The sequence below is a fragment of the Scardinius erythrophthalmus genome, assembly GCF_964197995.2.
Source record: "Scardinius erythrophthalmus genome assembly, chromosome: 4".
NCBI lineage: Eukaryota > Metazoa > Chordata > Actinopteri > Cypriniformes > Leuciscidae > Scardinius > Scardinius erythrophthalmus.
The window spans coordinates 20,350,305-20,367,317 of record NC_138224.1 but is presented as its reverse complement, the minus strand read 5'-3'; the positions used below and the strand labels follow the sequence as shown (position 1 = coordinate 20,367,317).

Genomic DNA, 17,013 nt, shown 5'->3' with positions numbered 1-17,013 from the left:
TTCTAGTTCTAGACTTATTTACCATCCCTAATGGTCACCGCAAGTTTGCCGCATTTGTAGCAGTGTCCGATACTCATTTCATCTCAATTCACCAATTCCCATTTAAAACGAATGACTTCCGGCGCTCATTTATGCAGCAAACCTGTGAAAACGTGAAAGCTTCTTAAGTTTGCCAATATCCACATGGTGTCCTCTTGTGCACTTGAGTACTTCATTTAATGAAACCAGTGAACTGAGACTATATTTGTGTTTCTTTGAGCTACTTGCATCTGTGAGTGTTTGCAAGACTATATTTTCTCACCTCCTCCACAGTCCTTTTCCTCCTCTTCAATGCTGCTTTTGATAGTATCATACTCCTCGTCAATGTTCTGGTTGCCACGGATTTGGCTGAGCACGCGTCGGGCCTTTTGGGTAAGACCTTTCTGGATGAGCCAGCGAGGACTCTCTGGTAGGAAGAGGAACCCTAGGAACTGCAACAATGCAGGGACCACTGACAGACCCAGCATATACCTACACAGAAGAAAAAAAAAAAAAAGAAGTAATTAATTGATGTCTGATGAAGAAATTTTTGTTTCTGTCTTATAGTCACTTATATCCTCAGCTGCTGAAAGATATATGGTGCCTACGCTTTGTTGCTAGTTTATTTTTAAAACTACATCTGATGTGAACAGAACATGACGTTAATGGTATAGGCTTAATGGTGTGAACTAAAAAAAAAGCATTCCTTTGACAAATCCACTTTAGACATTTTACTAATTAAAAGCAAATTTACAACTACATGTCAACATGTCAACTCTTTATTTTGATGCTCCCCAAACAGACAATCTACTGACTATAAGCAACTTTGCAAGTAAATGTCAACTTATTCTACTAACCCTAACCTAACAGTCTACTAATAGTCTAATGAGAGTTAGTTGACATGTAGTTTCTAATAGTTCAGAATTGGTTCTTTAACATGAAGTTGCAAAGTTACTTATAGTTAATAGAACGTCTAAAGTAAACCAGAAATTGTGTTTTTCTTGTTTTAAGAATAAATACATACTTGTACATATTATATGACCAGATTTCACACATTAGGCCTATATATATATATATATATATATATATATATATATATATATATATATATATATATATATATATATATATATATATATATAGGCCTAATGTATATTCTCGTATTTAACACTTTACAATGAGTCATTTGTAAACAGTAGTTAACATGAACTAACAATGAGAAATACATTTTTCAGTGTTTATTAACCTTAACCCTAAAATGTTCACGCATGTCATTTCATATTGCATTAATTACTGTTAATAGACGCACATTTTGATGCATCATGTACTAGTAAATGTTGAAATAATTTGAACTAAGATGAACAAATTCTGTATTGTTCATTGTTAGTTCAAATTAACTAACTAATGTTAACAAAAGAACCCTTATTGTAAAGTGTTACCCATATTTTACTAAAATCTTAGACAAAAATAAAATTTGTACAGAATGTGGAGACAAACAGATAGGCTTGTGCTTAGTATTTCTGAGAAAATTAATCACATTTTAGATTTTTACCAGAAATATCTGCCAGTTAAGCCAACCTGTCATAACTTCCACAAGATAACTCGTCATAAGGGAATAGTTTGTATATCATACTAAACCTAACCATGCAATCAAAACATCAAACTTAATGGCTGTAATAAAATAAATTAAGCAAAAACAGTCATAACTTTTTGTATGAACCTAACCATCCTTTGAATCATTATTTACTGCAAATTATCATGATAATGAGTTCAGTAATCCCCTCATTTACATAGAGCGATTTGTGGTTTTGATGCTGGGGAAGATAAAAGTAAATACATGGCAACATTTCCATCAAGTACACATTTTTTACATTTTCTTTCCCAGAGCAACAGCTACACATGGTGAGGGGGATATTTGCTGGTGTAACATTTATTTTGTTTTGTTTTGAGGGTTTATTATGACGAGCTACAGAGAGTGAGAATGACATGATTTACAGGATCTGCCCTACAGGACGATTCTTTCCAGGAGAGTTGACTTTCACATCACACAGAGGTAGACAAATCCACACAGTGAATTCATTCTCTCATCACACTCAATTCAGACTTCAAGCTCACATATCAGTCATTTATTTTGCCATGGCACTGTATATTGTGAACATCATGGAAATCATTCAATGCTAACTCTCAAAATTAAAAAAATAAGGTCATTGCATTGTTCCGCATTTGACACCACAGCAAAGAAACAAGACAAATTCTAGATTCAATACAAATTCTGCCATTAAAACCGAAAGACTTGATGCTCCTACCTCCAGCCTCCATGTTGCATGTAGCTGAAGGCCCCATCAATAAGGCTGGCTATGAATTGTCCCGCTGTGATGAACAGTGTGTTGATGGTGACCAGGCGTCCTCTCAGGTGGGGTGGCGATGTTTCAGCGATGTACACAGGAATGGTCATGGACCCAATACCTGGACGGATGTATATATAGCAGTCAAATATAGGCTATTTCCCATTTGGTTTGGCATCTTTCCATTAGCTGCTCACATTCCACAGATGTGAAACTAATTATAAGACATTACAGTGCAGTATGTTGTTCCAGCTTTTTTTTTTGTTTTTTTTGTGCAAGTTGGGGAAATATCAATTAAAGATAATCAAATTGTAGTGCCTCTATTGAAATGATAATGAGTTATTATATAGGGTACAACATGGCTAAATACGCAAAAGGCGCCTTTGATTTGATTTTCCTCTAAATCACTAGATGGCACAAAACTTTCCAAAACATTCACTTTTCAAGATGCACGTGGAAATTTGGCTGATCCTCGACGTTGATTCTGTGCTAATTTGATCAAATTGATGTTTTTTTTTTTTTTTTTTTTATGTTGTAGGTTTAAGTAACAAATGCTGTTGGGGCGAAAATCACAATAATTAACATGATGATAAACAGCCGGCTGACTTTTCCATTTGTTGACATGACATGGTTAGATTCAGATGGTAAATAACATAACTTGGGTGTCCACCTTAGAGATAATCACCATATTTAAAAATATGATATTAATCATATCATATAATAAAATATAATTTAATGTCACTACTGTAAATCTATATTAATTTTTAAGCATTTTTCTTAAGCCCCGTTGTACCCTACATAGTATTACATAGAAAATAATTTCAACATTAGAGTATGCTTTATGGAATGGATGGAAGAAGCCAAAAACATGGATAAGCACAACGGAAAATGAATTTCCTGCACCATTTTGTCTTTTATTACAAAGGTTTGCTTTCGAAATCTATCCTGTGGTTAGAAAATATAGTGCCCAAAGCACAAACGCTTGGGAATGAGTCACCCAAAAATGAAAATTCAATCCAATACTTTCTTTCTTCTGTGGAACACAAAAGGGGAAAAGTTGAAGAGGCTACTGTCTTCTCTTCTCCATAATGAAAGTGAATGGGGATCGGGACTGTTAAGCTCCAAAATGACACAAAAGCACTAGGGGTGCACCGATATGAAAATTTTGGGCGATACCGATAACCGGTAATTCTTTATATTTGCAAGTTGATAACTGATATATTGGCTGATAAATCTGAATCCAAGATTGTATATCATTTTTGAGAGCCTGATTACAAAAACAAAAGTCTCACCATTAAAATCCATGTCCAAAGCTAACAGTTATAATGATTTAGCTTTCATGACAGACTTGCGCTACATATTGCACTTTACTGTATTTTCCTGTTTTGAAGTGATTCCTATAATATTACAAGCAATTCAAACCAATCATGGCGAACAGTGCGCATCTGAAGTTTCTCAGCTGAAGGAAATAATTAATTATTAATCGGCTTGAATATATCGATAACATTTCAAATAAATATATATCGGACGATACCGATATGGTAGCCGATATATCATGCATCCCTAAAAAGCACCATATTATATATTTTTTGTACATATTATCCCATATTATTTGTACACTATATATTCTAGAGTTAATCTTTATCATTTTTGAGTTTGACAGCTCAAGCTCCATTCACTTTCATTGACACAAATTTTACAATTCGATTCAATTTCGATTCCCAAGCTTGCAATTTAATTCGATTCCGATTCGATTCAATATTGATTATTTTGGATATCAGGTACAATACATGGCAAATTTTCTCAAGGAAAACAAATCTCTTAACTAATGCTGTAAACTATGGGAGTCAGTTGTAGCCTTCATTAGCCTACTATTATTGAAGGTAAAAATGAACTGATTTGTATACAAACACTTTAATTACACTTTTATTTATTTTTATAATAATAACGTTATATGAAATATAAACATTTAAATTGTGGCTGTCATAAAAACTTGACAGATTTATTCAAACATGCAATAAATATTGAAGAATATTAAAAATTATAATGAATATGTAAAATGGTGCATATATTTAGCAAAATGCTCCTCTCTAGAGTAAATTTTTCTAGCTGACTGACGAGTTTATGGTCACTGGATATGGTTTTTCTGAGGTAAATGTGACGTTTCATGACATTGTTTACAAGCTGTTTTACTGACGTCTTTCCACGGTTGAAACACTGATTGAGCGATTCCATGATACGGATTTCGATAAGTTGTACTCTATCTTATAACACACTTTCAGATGCTCATTCATGTTTATTTCGCGCTGTAACTTGTATTATTAAGGTGGAAGAGAAGATCATGTGCGCTCTGCGCTGCTGCTTCTCTTGAGCTGAGCTGCGCCAGAGCGATCTCACGCCACAGCGCCAAAACGGTGAATTTCATAAGAAAATGGGCATAATTTGAAATCTGAGACTTTGTTTCATATCAATGGTAACAAAGCACAAAGATTATTGCGATTTATTGGATGGGATGCGTGCTACAATGTTCCATTCATTCATCAACTGTAAACAGAATGACTAGCCTAATCGATTCTTGGGATTTAAGAATCGATATCGGTTCGTAAAAATGAGAATTGATTAAAATCGAGAAATCTATATTTTTTACCTACCCCTAAAAGCCAGAATTTTCCATACTAATTCATTTCAGTGATTTTGTCTGACACACGTATATAAATAATAAATAAGAGATCTCTTGGCAAAATAACTGGTGTAGCTTCCGGGATTCAACCTTAATGGGGAAAAGCTTAATTTTCATATCGTGTTCCACAACCAATAATAATAATATGGATTTGGAATGGCATAGGGGTCATTAAATTATTTTTTTTGGTTAACATTTTTACTAAAGTATAGTAGTGTAAAAAAATATAGAAGTAGAAAAAAAATATAATATTATTAATAAATAAACAAAATAAAAAAGGTTATTTTATTTAACATGTGAAAGTGAGTTTATGCATGCCAGTAATGTTGTTCGAATCCGAATCTAGTACTGCAGACATGCACCACATAATAAATCCCCAAACACTGAAAGCCTTATTACACTGGCATTGTCTCTCAGATCTACAAAGGACCACGCAACAGTATGCTTTGTGTGCCCGTGTTCCCTGCCAATCACATGGGGCTCAAGATATGACACAGCCAGGCCACATCCTTCTCATTCCCACCAATTACATCACAGATGTGTCACATTATGCAAATTTTCAACAAGCAAGTGATTTCTGGAATCTCAGGGACACCATAAAACGTGCATTTGCTTCCAACAGACTGGGATGGGGAGGAAATTGAAGTGTGATGGGGTGTGGCGGGACCAGTGTTCACATGATATTTACACAGGAGAACAAACAAAAAGTCCATGCATGCCCACATTAATCTGACAAGGTCTACGACATAACCCCTCGCTATAAAGTCTATTAATAGCCCCAGTTCACTGTCGCTCTCGTTGCCCGGCAGACAACGCACCTGTTGCCATGGGAACGCCTCGCTGCTTCCCTCACAAGGAGGTTAATCAATACTGTGAGAAGACAGCTGTTATTGGCATCTCATTTACGTTTTGAAAGACACTGACTTCACATGAGTGAAGGATGTATTCTCCTCTCACGTAGTTTGATCCAGGTTATCCAACAATGCTTATCCACAGACAATCCTTCATTTTTTATACATGTGGGAAGAGCGATATTATGCCACATGGAAGGATCATTCAAAATGACTAAGATGACGGTGTGGAGCATGATATTTTTCATACGTGCCATTGAGGGGCAAAACATCAAATCATTTGCATATCCAATGAAACCACGACTCGCCCAGTTGTCTCAAAGCCAGGGTATGTTCCAAAACCTAATCTGAAAAAGCAGCTACCTTCTATGGATGCATCCTAACCAACCTGCTCACTGGAAAGATGTGCCTATACATACATTTTACAGCTTAAATCACCAGCAACTTTTATTTCTATTCACACAAATTAGGATTACAAGTGTAGATTATTGATTAATAAAGATAATTTTCATGTGGTTTCTTGCATAATACTATGTTATGACTTCAAAATGTTTTTACCATGGTGCATGATTTGTAAAATACTACATAAACTACTAGTAAACTTGTTCGGGAGCTTACCTGGTACAACATTGCACTAGACTTGTAGAAACAAGCTAAAATGCTATGATTGCTTCAGAAAATGTCTTAAATCTCATGTTTGCTTTACTTAACTGGGATTATGGCAGGGTTTAATGTAGATGGAACGCTATTTTCAAACACAATAGAGTATTAACTTTTATGGCCCTATTTTAACGATCTGAAACGCAATAATCAAACGCGAAACGCAAGTAACTTTGTGGGCAGATCTTGGGCGCTGTTGCAATTATACTGGCGGAATAAAAGACTCTTGTGCCCAACGCAAATCTAAAATGGGTTGATCTGAAGTAGCTTCATTATTCATAGGTGTGGTTTGGGCGTAACGTGAAATAAACCAATCAGAGCGTCATCTCACATTCCCTTTAAGAGCAGGGGCGCTTGTTCCATGGCAGTTGCTATTATAATGGCGGATTTGCCAGGCGCACGCCAGGAGCGGTTCAAAGCCGAGGAGACCGACATTCTCGTCAGGGCCGTAAAAGACAGAGAAGTGACATTGGGGATGGGAGAAACCCACCCAAATTAGCTTCGGTTAAACAGCCGTATGATAATACGGAAGTTCATTCCCTAATTTACCAACGTGCGTCTGTGGAGGGAAAAGTCCACTGTGCGCGGGTGCAAAATAGGAATGATACATGCGTCGGTGTACAAAGTCAATTGCGCTGGGTGCAAGATAGGGCCCTTAATGTCACTCACAAGACATTTAATTACCGAACTGCTGCCAACATACTAAAACGTTACTAGATTCACGTCATCTGTTGGATAAAAGTAAATCGGTATTTCACTTTGAGATTGTCGCAATAAATAAATCAAAATACATTTATTTTGCAGAAATGTCGCCACAGCTATGTTTTTCCCATGAACCTGGGTTAATACTTAATGGAACCTGCATCGTACAAATAGCAGTCTAGACAGGACACTAGACTAACAATTGATTCCAGCAGATTCTGATGTTAGCATGTTGCTAATCAACCAATACAATACTCTCACAGCATAACCCAACATAACTCTAAACATAAACATACATAGCTCACACAAATATTCATTTTATTTGGGATACAGAACTATTTTTACTTATATTTTTCAGTTTTAAATGAAATATATTTATAATCAACATTTCTCTCACTTCATCCGCCATCTTGGATGTATTGTTTACTGAGCTTGTTGTGCAGTGCATTCTGGGATTGGCTCTTTTCACAGCTGCCTTTTCTCATATTTACCAAGCATGCCAATATTAGAGGCGGGCACTGTACATAGTTAACTCACTAGGCTAGGAACCGAGCCATATAACAGGCCCAAAATACAGGACACGTTACAGACATAAAGAATGCATCAAATACATTAGTAGAAGTTTAAGTCAGAATCACATAGGCTACTTTGCGGAGCAGACCCAAATGCTTAGAAACAAATGATAAATTAGTTCAGTTCTAAGAAATATCACTAAAATTGTTCCAGCTCATTCAAATAAACCAATTTCACAAAAAAGTGTGTCCTATCTATTTTCGAGCTTTTCTTACGGTAAGCTTAGCAGCTAACTCAATCTTGCAGAGAGTTATTACTATGCTGCCGGTAACAAAGTTTATATACTGAAGAGAACATCATTAGTCACTTGTGAGGTTTTGTCTTGGTTAGGAAGCTGCTTCAGAAGTATGTAGACAGCGAGGCAGCTCACTTCACTTTTGAACATCCATGTGTACTGAAAACACAAACAATTGAATCGCAATTTGCAATGTTATTGATATTGCATGAGAGTTACAGTGTGAGTGTTTTATTTCAACATTAATGGCCATCAGTAAATCTGTTTAAATGCGCTAGGGAATACTTAGCAAGTATCAATCCACTGATATCATTATTCAAAATCAGATTTCCTGTGTACAATACATCACAATAACAATATTGAAGCTCTGCCCTAATGATGTAACAGTCAGTCAAAGGAAGTGGAGACAATGTTGTTTTGGTGTCTTATGTCCACTAAAAAACTGTAGATGCTTTTGCTTAGGTTTAGCTGCTAAACAAGAGAGTGGACTCATTAGTGTGAGACTCTACACTGAAGCTGTAGCTGTCTCTTATTATTAGCAACAGTGAGTGTCTTAAAGAAAAAACACACCCACTTCATTCATCGGCCTACCCCAGACACTCAACGTGAGAGGCCATCGCTTTAATGGCCTTTCGCTCCACAACGGTGGAGGAGTCATGGAGACAGCAGACGATTGTCAAAACAGCTTAGCTACTTCTCTGATCACACCATTGGCTCAGACATTGCCAAGCCAAATTAACTTCTACTTTACACCATCTGTGATTAGCACAAAGATCTGCTCCCGGTTTGAAGGATTGTTAGGGTGGGGAATTGCCCAAATATATTGAGACTGACTTTCTGAACACTGCATTAATGATATGACTCATATACAGTAGTGTAAACACATACTTTGCTGTCATAGCTCTGCTAAATAAACACAATGAGCTGAGGAAAAGGTCATTAATTTGATGGTTTGCTCCATAGTAGTTTTGTTTTCACAAAGGTCAGCCTGGAAGTAATTGGGCTCAATCACTTAAACCAGAAGTCAGTGGTTAATTATCAGATCAATGACCTTTCAGAAAAGTTACAGGACAATGTATTTATAAGTATTTTCAAATAGTACTAAAAATTGAAAAAAAATACTTCATGAATACAAAGATAACTACACAAAAACTTACACTCAGTGTCCGAAATCAAATACTTCCATACTATATAGCATGCGAAAAAAAGTATGCCAAAAGAGTAGTATGTCCGAATACATAGTTTTCAAAAAACATTGGCCGGAAAGTTGCTGGATGACCTACTACTTGCGCCGAGATTCTGAAGTCCACATTCGATGGACACTTTACTATCCTGTGAGGCCACGGGAGAGGATTCATGAATGGAAGTGAAGCGACACATCTGATGCTTTTCACGTGACAGTAACAACATGGCGGGTGCAGTACGTCCGAATTTCATTCATACCACCCATATTCAATCATACTATAGAGCATAATTTTTTAACGACCGAAATGTAAATTCAAATTCAAATATAGCACCTACTCAGACTATCCGATTTCAGAATCGGCGACAATAAAGATATTAGTGTGTTGTGCCTGTTTGCCATGGTGTTGTTGTTACTAGAACACTAACAGGGTGTTCTGGATGGTTGGTTTGATTTCTGGAAAAAGAGGCACCCCCAAGTACAACACGCCAACCCCACCGCCCCAATGTGTATTGTGTGTTTATTACTTAAAGTAATAGTAGCCTACCTTTAAAATTTTAAATATATGGATTCTGATCCACAGTATAATGCTCGAATGGCAATTCTCTGGATTTGAGCAATCAAAATGGCATTACTCAGCCAGGCATTATAAGGATTGAGAAAACACCAATCTTCCCTAATGACAGTGTGTAATCCTAGACAATAAGCATCAGGCTAAATTGCTCTTTCCAAATACTCGTGGGATATTCAGGTCATTCTTGGAACCAACCTTGGAATCATTAATGAAAAATACCACTTGAGCTTGTGGAGCTCTGTCAGTCTTCACCCAGTCAAATCATGTGAATCCTTATGACTCTGTACTAATTGCCTGAGTTAAAAATAGTTCTGAATTTTCAATGAAGCACTGCATGAAATTTTATCAAAGCTTGTGATCTTACACACACTATGACTCATTTGGTATCCTTTAAGCAAAGCAATTAAAAAGACAGTGTACAATCTTTTAGAAAAATCAACCACATTGAACACATTTGAAATAAGCTGTGTGCATTTATTGAAACACTATTCAAAAGGCAAAAAGGTCTGACAGATATTAAATAGTCCAAAAAAATATAAAGTCAACATACACACACACATAGCCGCATGTTACCATAAAAACAGCATTCAACCCGCCAATGTCTTCATTTATTTTTGTTACTTTTCAAGTTGCCTTTTATGTAAAGATGTTGTTGTTTTACCCATGTCCCAAACTTTTAATGTCAATCTATGAAAATCCATATTTTAAAAAATAGTTGGAACCTTGGAGAGTCAATGTGGGAACAAAGTGAGAATATAACTATGTTGTGTAGGAGATGGGGCCACCAGTATCTTCTGGGTCAGTGCCAACACCTCTGTGACTCCTGCATGGCCAATCCAGGAGATAATGATAAAGTGGTTCTCTCAAGTATGAGCAATTGGGTATGTGGGTTTGGTCTGAAGAAGGGTGCCCAGGGAGCGTGGCATGGATTCAGTCTCTTGGTGGAACTGATGTGCTCAAGCTTGTCTTGGTCTGTGATGACTTGAAAGAGGTGCTAGGGCCCTCAAACCAGTGCCACCATTCCTATAAAACCATCTTGATAGCGAGCAGCTTACAGTTATCTATATCATAATTCTGGACTTCTGTGGACAATATTTGAAGAGAACAGCACAAAAAAATAGAAAGAAAGCAACAGATACGTCGTCTTCCACGATAAAGAGGAACTCTGGATCAAGTTGATAGAGGATGGGGACCCTGTTGAGAGCTGAAATTATAAATGAACAGCCTTTAAATGTTGGTAAAGCTGAGGAAGCATTGTTACTCCTTGGTGGAAGGTTGAGGCCAGGATGTGATAGCTTGCACTTTGCTTGAAACAATATGACATATCCCAGGAAATGGACAGTTAAAGTTAAACTGGCACTTCTCGACTTTGAGGTGTAAAGTCATCTCATCTCTTACGAATGAGGTTATAGGCGCTCTGCAGATCTTCATAGGCGCTCTGAACACTTCAAGGAAGGCTTGATTCTTAGGGGGAATGTCAATGCTATAAGGATCAAGGGACTCTCAATGGTGGTGGGACAAACAGGAATGGACAGGCAACCTTTAAAACATTGCTCACCCAAACTGCTCACATCTCAAGTGGACCAAAGGAAGAGTCAGATTGTGATGAATGAGCCATGGCAGTCCCAGTACAACATCTTCTGTGTAATTAAAATTACTAAGAGTGTTTATCTGTGGAGGTCCCTAGGTTGGAGGGTGAGTGATCCCGTTGGGTATTGAATCTGGAACCAATGGGTTTCTGATGAAGGAGCTGAATTTTGTCAGTTGAATTTTAAATGTAGAGAGGAGTGATTGGGCAATGAAGTTCCCTGCTGCACTGGAGTATATGAGGGCAGGAGTATGGATAGAACCGTACTGGTAATCTCAATGTGAAGGGTGAGGTATGGATGGTAGAGCAATGAATGGTGTTCATTAAGTATAAACATAACCGCTCATCCTGTATACTCCTTTGCACTTCCAGAGTCAGCCAGGTGGAACTAATCTGCATTGTCTCCTCCGGGAAAAGCATCCGAAGCGCAGACTTCCGAAGCGAAAACTATTCACTATGCGAGCTGGATCTGTAAAGCAGGAATTAGCTCCTGATGATACGCAGTGAGGAGGGCTACCTCATTTCAACTGCTAGACATTACAAGGGTGAAGAAGCACAGTGCATATTCCACCACGAATAAGGTTCAGTGTCTCAGACACAATAACTACTCACCGGCATGCAAGTAACGCATTGGTTGCTCGACACCTCCCGGAATTGTTGGATAAAAGCGGACTGGAGAACTGGACCGCCCTCAACCTCCACTGCTTTGCCGGGCAGAGCAGAGATGATATATGCCACCTTATCCAGTCGGGAAGTGGTTGGGCTGCATCTTGAAGCTTAAGGAACATCGCAGAAGGAATCAGTTGCAATGGTTAGGAGAGCTAGAATAACAGGCTGGAGTGGCCATGGGTGAGGAAGGGGCTAAACTTAATGGCGGTCTAGCATGATTTCTTCCATTGTGAGATGACATGTTACTGGCCACATCCCGGGATGTCTAAATACATTAGAGAACTGTCTCGGTGCTTAAGTGTTTTCTTACTAAGCTGGAAGGACTCGCTAAATAGAGCAATGGACACAAAGGAAATGTGAAAGAAACACACTCTTATTCATCTCATTACAAAGAGGCAAGAGAACAAAGGTATCCAAAAAAGGTCGTTCACAACAAGGCCACATGACAACACAAAGACTTTTTCCTAATGAGCCTATACTGCATTTTAGATTATGGGAGGCACTTCCGGTTTGGGAAGGTTCCACTCAAAAAATAATGCAACAAATAATTTTAATTCATAAGGTTGCGCTACAAATAATCCTGTAAAAATGTCCTTCACGTTCACTTGTTCAGACTGAAATAGAATAACGTAACGCTTGGTATTTTTATGTGAGGTGGTATAATGAGAATATCTATGTCAAGGGCTCTTTTTAGTCACTGCGTTCTTTTCCTCCTGATTGGTTTAATTTTTGTCTTAGTATTCCGCTGTAACAGTATGAAAAAAGACAACATACTATGCATTTGTTGTCTGATCTCCTGATTGAATTTATGGTATATCCCATGAATAATTCACTGGGATGCACTATGAATCTCTCATTTTTCTCCCCAAATCCTCATGTCTCTTTCCAGGTTTGTTTCACACAGATGCTTTAAAATGTAATTGTCTCCCCCTTTTAACTTCTTATCCCTATAAACAGTGTTTACTGGAACGTTTCTAAAGCAGGTAAATACAATATTTATTGTCTGTCAAAATGACGTAAATCACATATTTTCACTCAGTGTTCCAGTTAATGAACATTTTTGATTAACTCAACATTAGTTAATAACTCAATATTGCAAACATACATATTACTACAGTGGTAGTAATTTGTTAATGCTTTTACACTTTTTATGTCATTTTAATGTTTGATGGTTGAAGGCTGAGTATAATAATGTCATCTCATTGTACCCAGTTTTTGAAAATGCTTATTATGGCATTCATAGAGCGAACCTTTCACTGATTGTTTTTAACGGAAGTTACTCCCATAGTTCGCACAAAGCGTCATGGGGTGTAGGAAAAAAATGTATAGAGTAGAAAGGAAGATCACAGTAATGAGTGTTTGTGCTGATTGGTAAATTGAGAACATGAAGTTTTTGGCAGAATATGGAAAGATGTGTGTGGAGTGATGAATCACAATGAAACACGAGTTGCATGGTGATGCTCCAGAGCGGTGTCTTCAAAAATATGATGAGAAGTATAATAATAAATGCATCTCTACCACAGTGACGCATGGAGGAAGAGACTGTGTCATTGTGTGTGGAGCCTTTTTAGCTGCGTGTATTAGTGAGCTGCTTCACTGTGAAAAGTCATTTAATGCTTCAGAATATTGCAGAATGGCTTGCTTCCCACAAATTCAACCAAGAAGTGGCTTGAGCACAAGTCCATCAGACTCATGCTTTGGCCTTGGACACAGTCCAGATTTAAACCATAGTGAATATTCGGTCTCATATTAGGACACATTTTTTGAAGCCATCAACATTGAGTGGAACATCACAGACTCTTCTTCCTGTAAAAAGCTGTCTGCAAGATGGGGAAGGCTATTCAGTGTTAAGTTAATTTATCTACAGCATTTGTGCAATTCTTGCTTATTTCCTGACCAGTGATTTGTGATCAAAATGGTTAAAACCAATAAAAGACCACTAAATATTTTGCCATTCTTGGCTTGGCCCTTTTTTGAGACGTGAGATGTTTTAAGAAAAAGGTACAAAGTACAAACAATTTGTTTAAATTAATAAGCAAAATAAATACAAAAAGTTCTCCTGTGATGCTTGTTTGTAGACCGCTGAACACTGTTGGTAGACATACATTACATAAACTATTGAGAAAGGTGTTTATTTTCCACAGTCCACAGGGACGAAATTGCCAGACTATTTTCAAAATAAACAGTCTGAAATGAGTTTGAGAAGAGCTAACACTGTACCGTCCATTTACAAAACACAATGTCGCTGATTTCTAAAACTGCTGTTTATTTAAAGCAAAAAAAAAAAAAAAAAAAAGCAGAAACTGTTTTGTTAGGTAACTTTATAAAGTTATTTATTTGGTTAAGTCCAAAATGTTATTTAATAATTATTTAATAATCAACCCGACTACATAAAGAAAAACATAAATGTAGGCTATTTAAGAGCTAAATAGCTCTTTAAAACTGCATATTGACCACTTTTTACAATGCAGTAAAATTGGTTACACTTTATTTTAAGTTGACGTTGTTATATTGCACTTACTCAAATAAGTACTGAGTAATTTACATGTACTTAATATAGAGTTACTGTTAGGGTTAGGTTTTTGGTTTAGGGTTAGTTCCTTGTAATTACGCATAATTTACTTATTCATATAGTAAATACATGTAGTAACATGTAGCTACAGTAACTACATCACCTTAAACATTTATATCTATTTGATATAATCATTGCATTTTAAAATTACATAAATAGTAAACACTTCACAATAGGTCTCAAAAAACATGAACTAACAATAATATATATTTATACAGCATTTATTAACGTCTGTTAATGTTAGTTAATAACTATGTTAGTTAAGTTCACAGTGCATTAATGATGTTAACATAGGCAACATTTGATAAATATTAGTAAAGGATGAGATTTAGAAGTTCTGTTCATTGTTAGTTCATGTTAACAATTGTAGTTAACATTTGCTTACAAATGAAACCTTATTGTAAAGTGTTATCCACAAATCAACTGAAGATTGAAATACAATACAAAAGCAAGACACAAAACAACCTCATAGTAACTTTTCTGATGACAAGAGCACACTGAATGCATCACCATCGGTCAGGTGTGTCTCACTTACCAAGCCCAAGTCCCACTATGAGTCGTCCAACCAGCAGTGCCTCCTTATTAGGAGCAGATCCCATCACTATCCCCCCGATGGCGAAGGCAAAGCTAGCCGTGAGGATGCACACCCGCCGCCCGAACAACCCGTTGAGACACCCGCCGAGCAGCGCGGACACCGCCGCCGCGGCAACAGTCCCGGACACCAGCAGCTCCTGCCACAGGGCAGTTATATTCATGTCCCTCTTGAGCAGAAGCATCGCTCCGGACACCACCCCGGTGTCATAGCCGAACAGAAAGCCGCCGATAGCGGAGAACGCGGCCAGCACGTAGACGAAACCCGGCGTGACATCCTGCTGGAACTGTTTGCGCGCCGCGCGCTCCAGGTCCGCGGGCGCAGGAGACGCTACTGAGGGACCGGCGCTGCTGAGGCTCGCGCTGGACGGAGCCTTGATGAGACTCCGCTCTCCATCATCCGCCGCTCTCTTCCTCCTCTCGCCCATCAGATTGCTCATACTACGCAGATTATAGTCATCGCTGGATTTGCGGGACATAAGTGAAAAACCGCAAGAAAAAAATGCGCACAGTAAGTCAAAGAGGATGAACTGGAGAAGTGGGCTGATATGAGTCCAACTTGACTTGCTGTTGTGTTGTTGATGGGGTTTTATGAATGGTCTGTCTAGTCTGAATCCTGACAAGTTGTGTCACGGCTCTGTGCGTGAAGTCTGAAGGATCAGACAGTGGTGAGAGTGAAGAGAAAGGTAGAGCTCAGCGTCATCGTGACGTGCGCATGGCGTCAAAGAGCTACACACCAACACATGTGCAGAGAAATACATCCATTGGCCAAAGAGCTTCTTTTTGTAAACAGTATCCTCAAAACACCTTAAAAAGTGAACTTGAAAATACCAAATAAATCATTTAAGAAGTCTGGGGGTTATTCTGGTCTGGTCAAGTGTCTTGTTCGAGCCTAAGCCAAGTAAGCCAAATATATTTATTAGCAGTATGTTTTCTTGTCTCTCATTAAAGAATTAATTATTAATTATTAATGTGAACTTGTATCTACAATTATTATATTTACATTAAATAAAATGTTATATAATAATAATATATATTTAGATATATATAACGTCAAAATATGTTAATTTTACGAAAACCCTGAACTGCAACGTAAAAAATAAAATAAAATAAAAAAAATCCTTAAAACAAAATTTCTCTAAAATTACGAGAATAAAGTCGTAGCATTTTGAGAATAAAGTCAAAATATTTTGAAAATAAAGTCATAATATTTTGAGAATAAAGTCAAAATTACGAGAATACAGTCTTCCGTAGAAGTTACTAGGATTTCCTGATACTTCAATAAATCCATCTTGCTTTCCGTTTGCCTTCTCAGAAATCTGGTTGCAGCCGCTGATAGCTTTCTTTTTCTGCCCCGTCCAGGTAGTGAAACCACCGTTCCGTTAACTATGAACTGGCAAACTATGCTTCCAACGGTGTCTCTATGAACATTTAGTGTCTTCGCTATCTTTTTGTATCCTGTTCCTTGTTTGTGAAGGGCGACAATATCTTCTCTTAACTTTTTGGGACATTCTTTTGATTCAGCCATATTTCTAACATGCAGTCAAACTTGATACTCAACAAACCTAGCCAGTTCAGACATGTCATGTGTTCTAGCTCAAGCACACCTGGTGCAACTAATGAAGCCCTTGATGAGTTGCATCAGGTGTGCTTGAGACAACACCTGTTTTGCAAATTTGTGCATTTGTGAGGGATTTATTTAAGGGGTTGAATAATTTTAAGACTGCGGAAGTCATTAAAAGTTGCATTTTCATTTGAATTTGGGAAACTTG

The 17,013-nt window shown here is 37.4% G+C and overlaps 1 protein-coding gene across 1 annotated transcript in view; it reads right to left on the bottom strand.

Annotated features, from left to right (window-relative positions):
* slc2a13a (solute carrier family 2 member 13a) overlaps positions 1-15,720 on the bottom strand; it is a gene marked incomplete at both ends in the record, with an annotated part of 68,986 nt that extends 53,266 nt beyond the window's left edge. Inside the window, 3 exons of the mRNA XM_081363331.1 lie at positions 302-510; positions 2,325-2,484; positions 15,186-15,720. Coding sequence (XP_081219457.1) covers positions 302-510; positions 2,325-2,484; positions 15,186-15,720 — 904 coding nt within the window. The remainder of the gene's footprint in view (positions 1-301; positions 511-2,324; positions 2,485-15,185) is intronic.
* Positions 15,721-17,013: the final 1,293 nt, after the last annotated feature.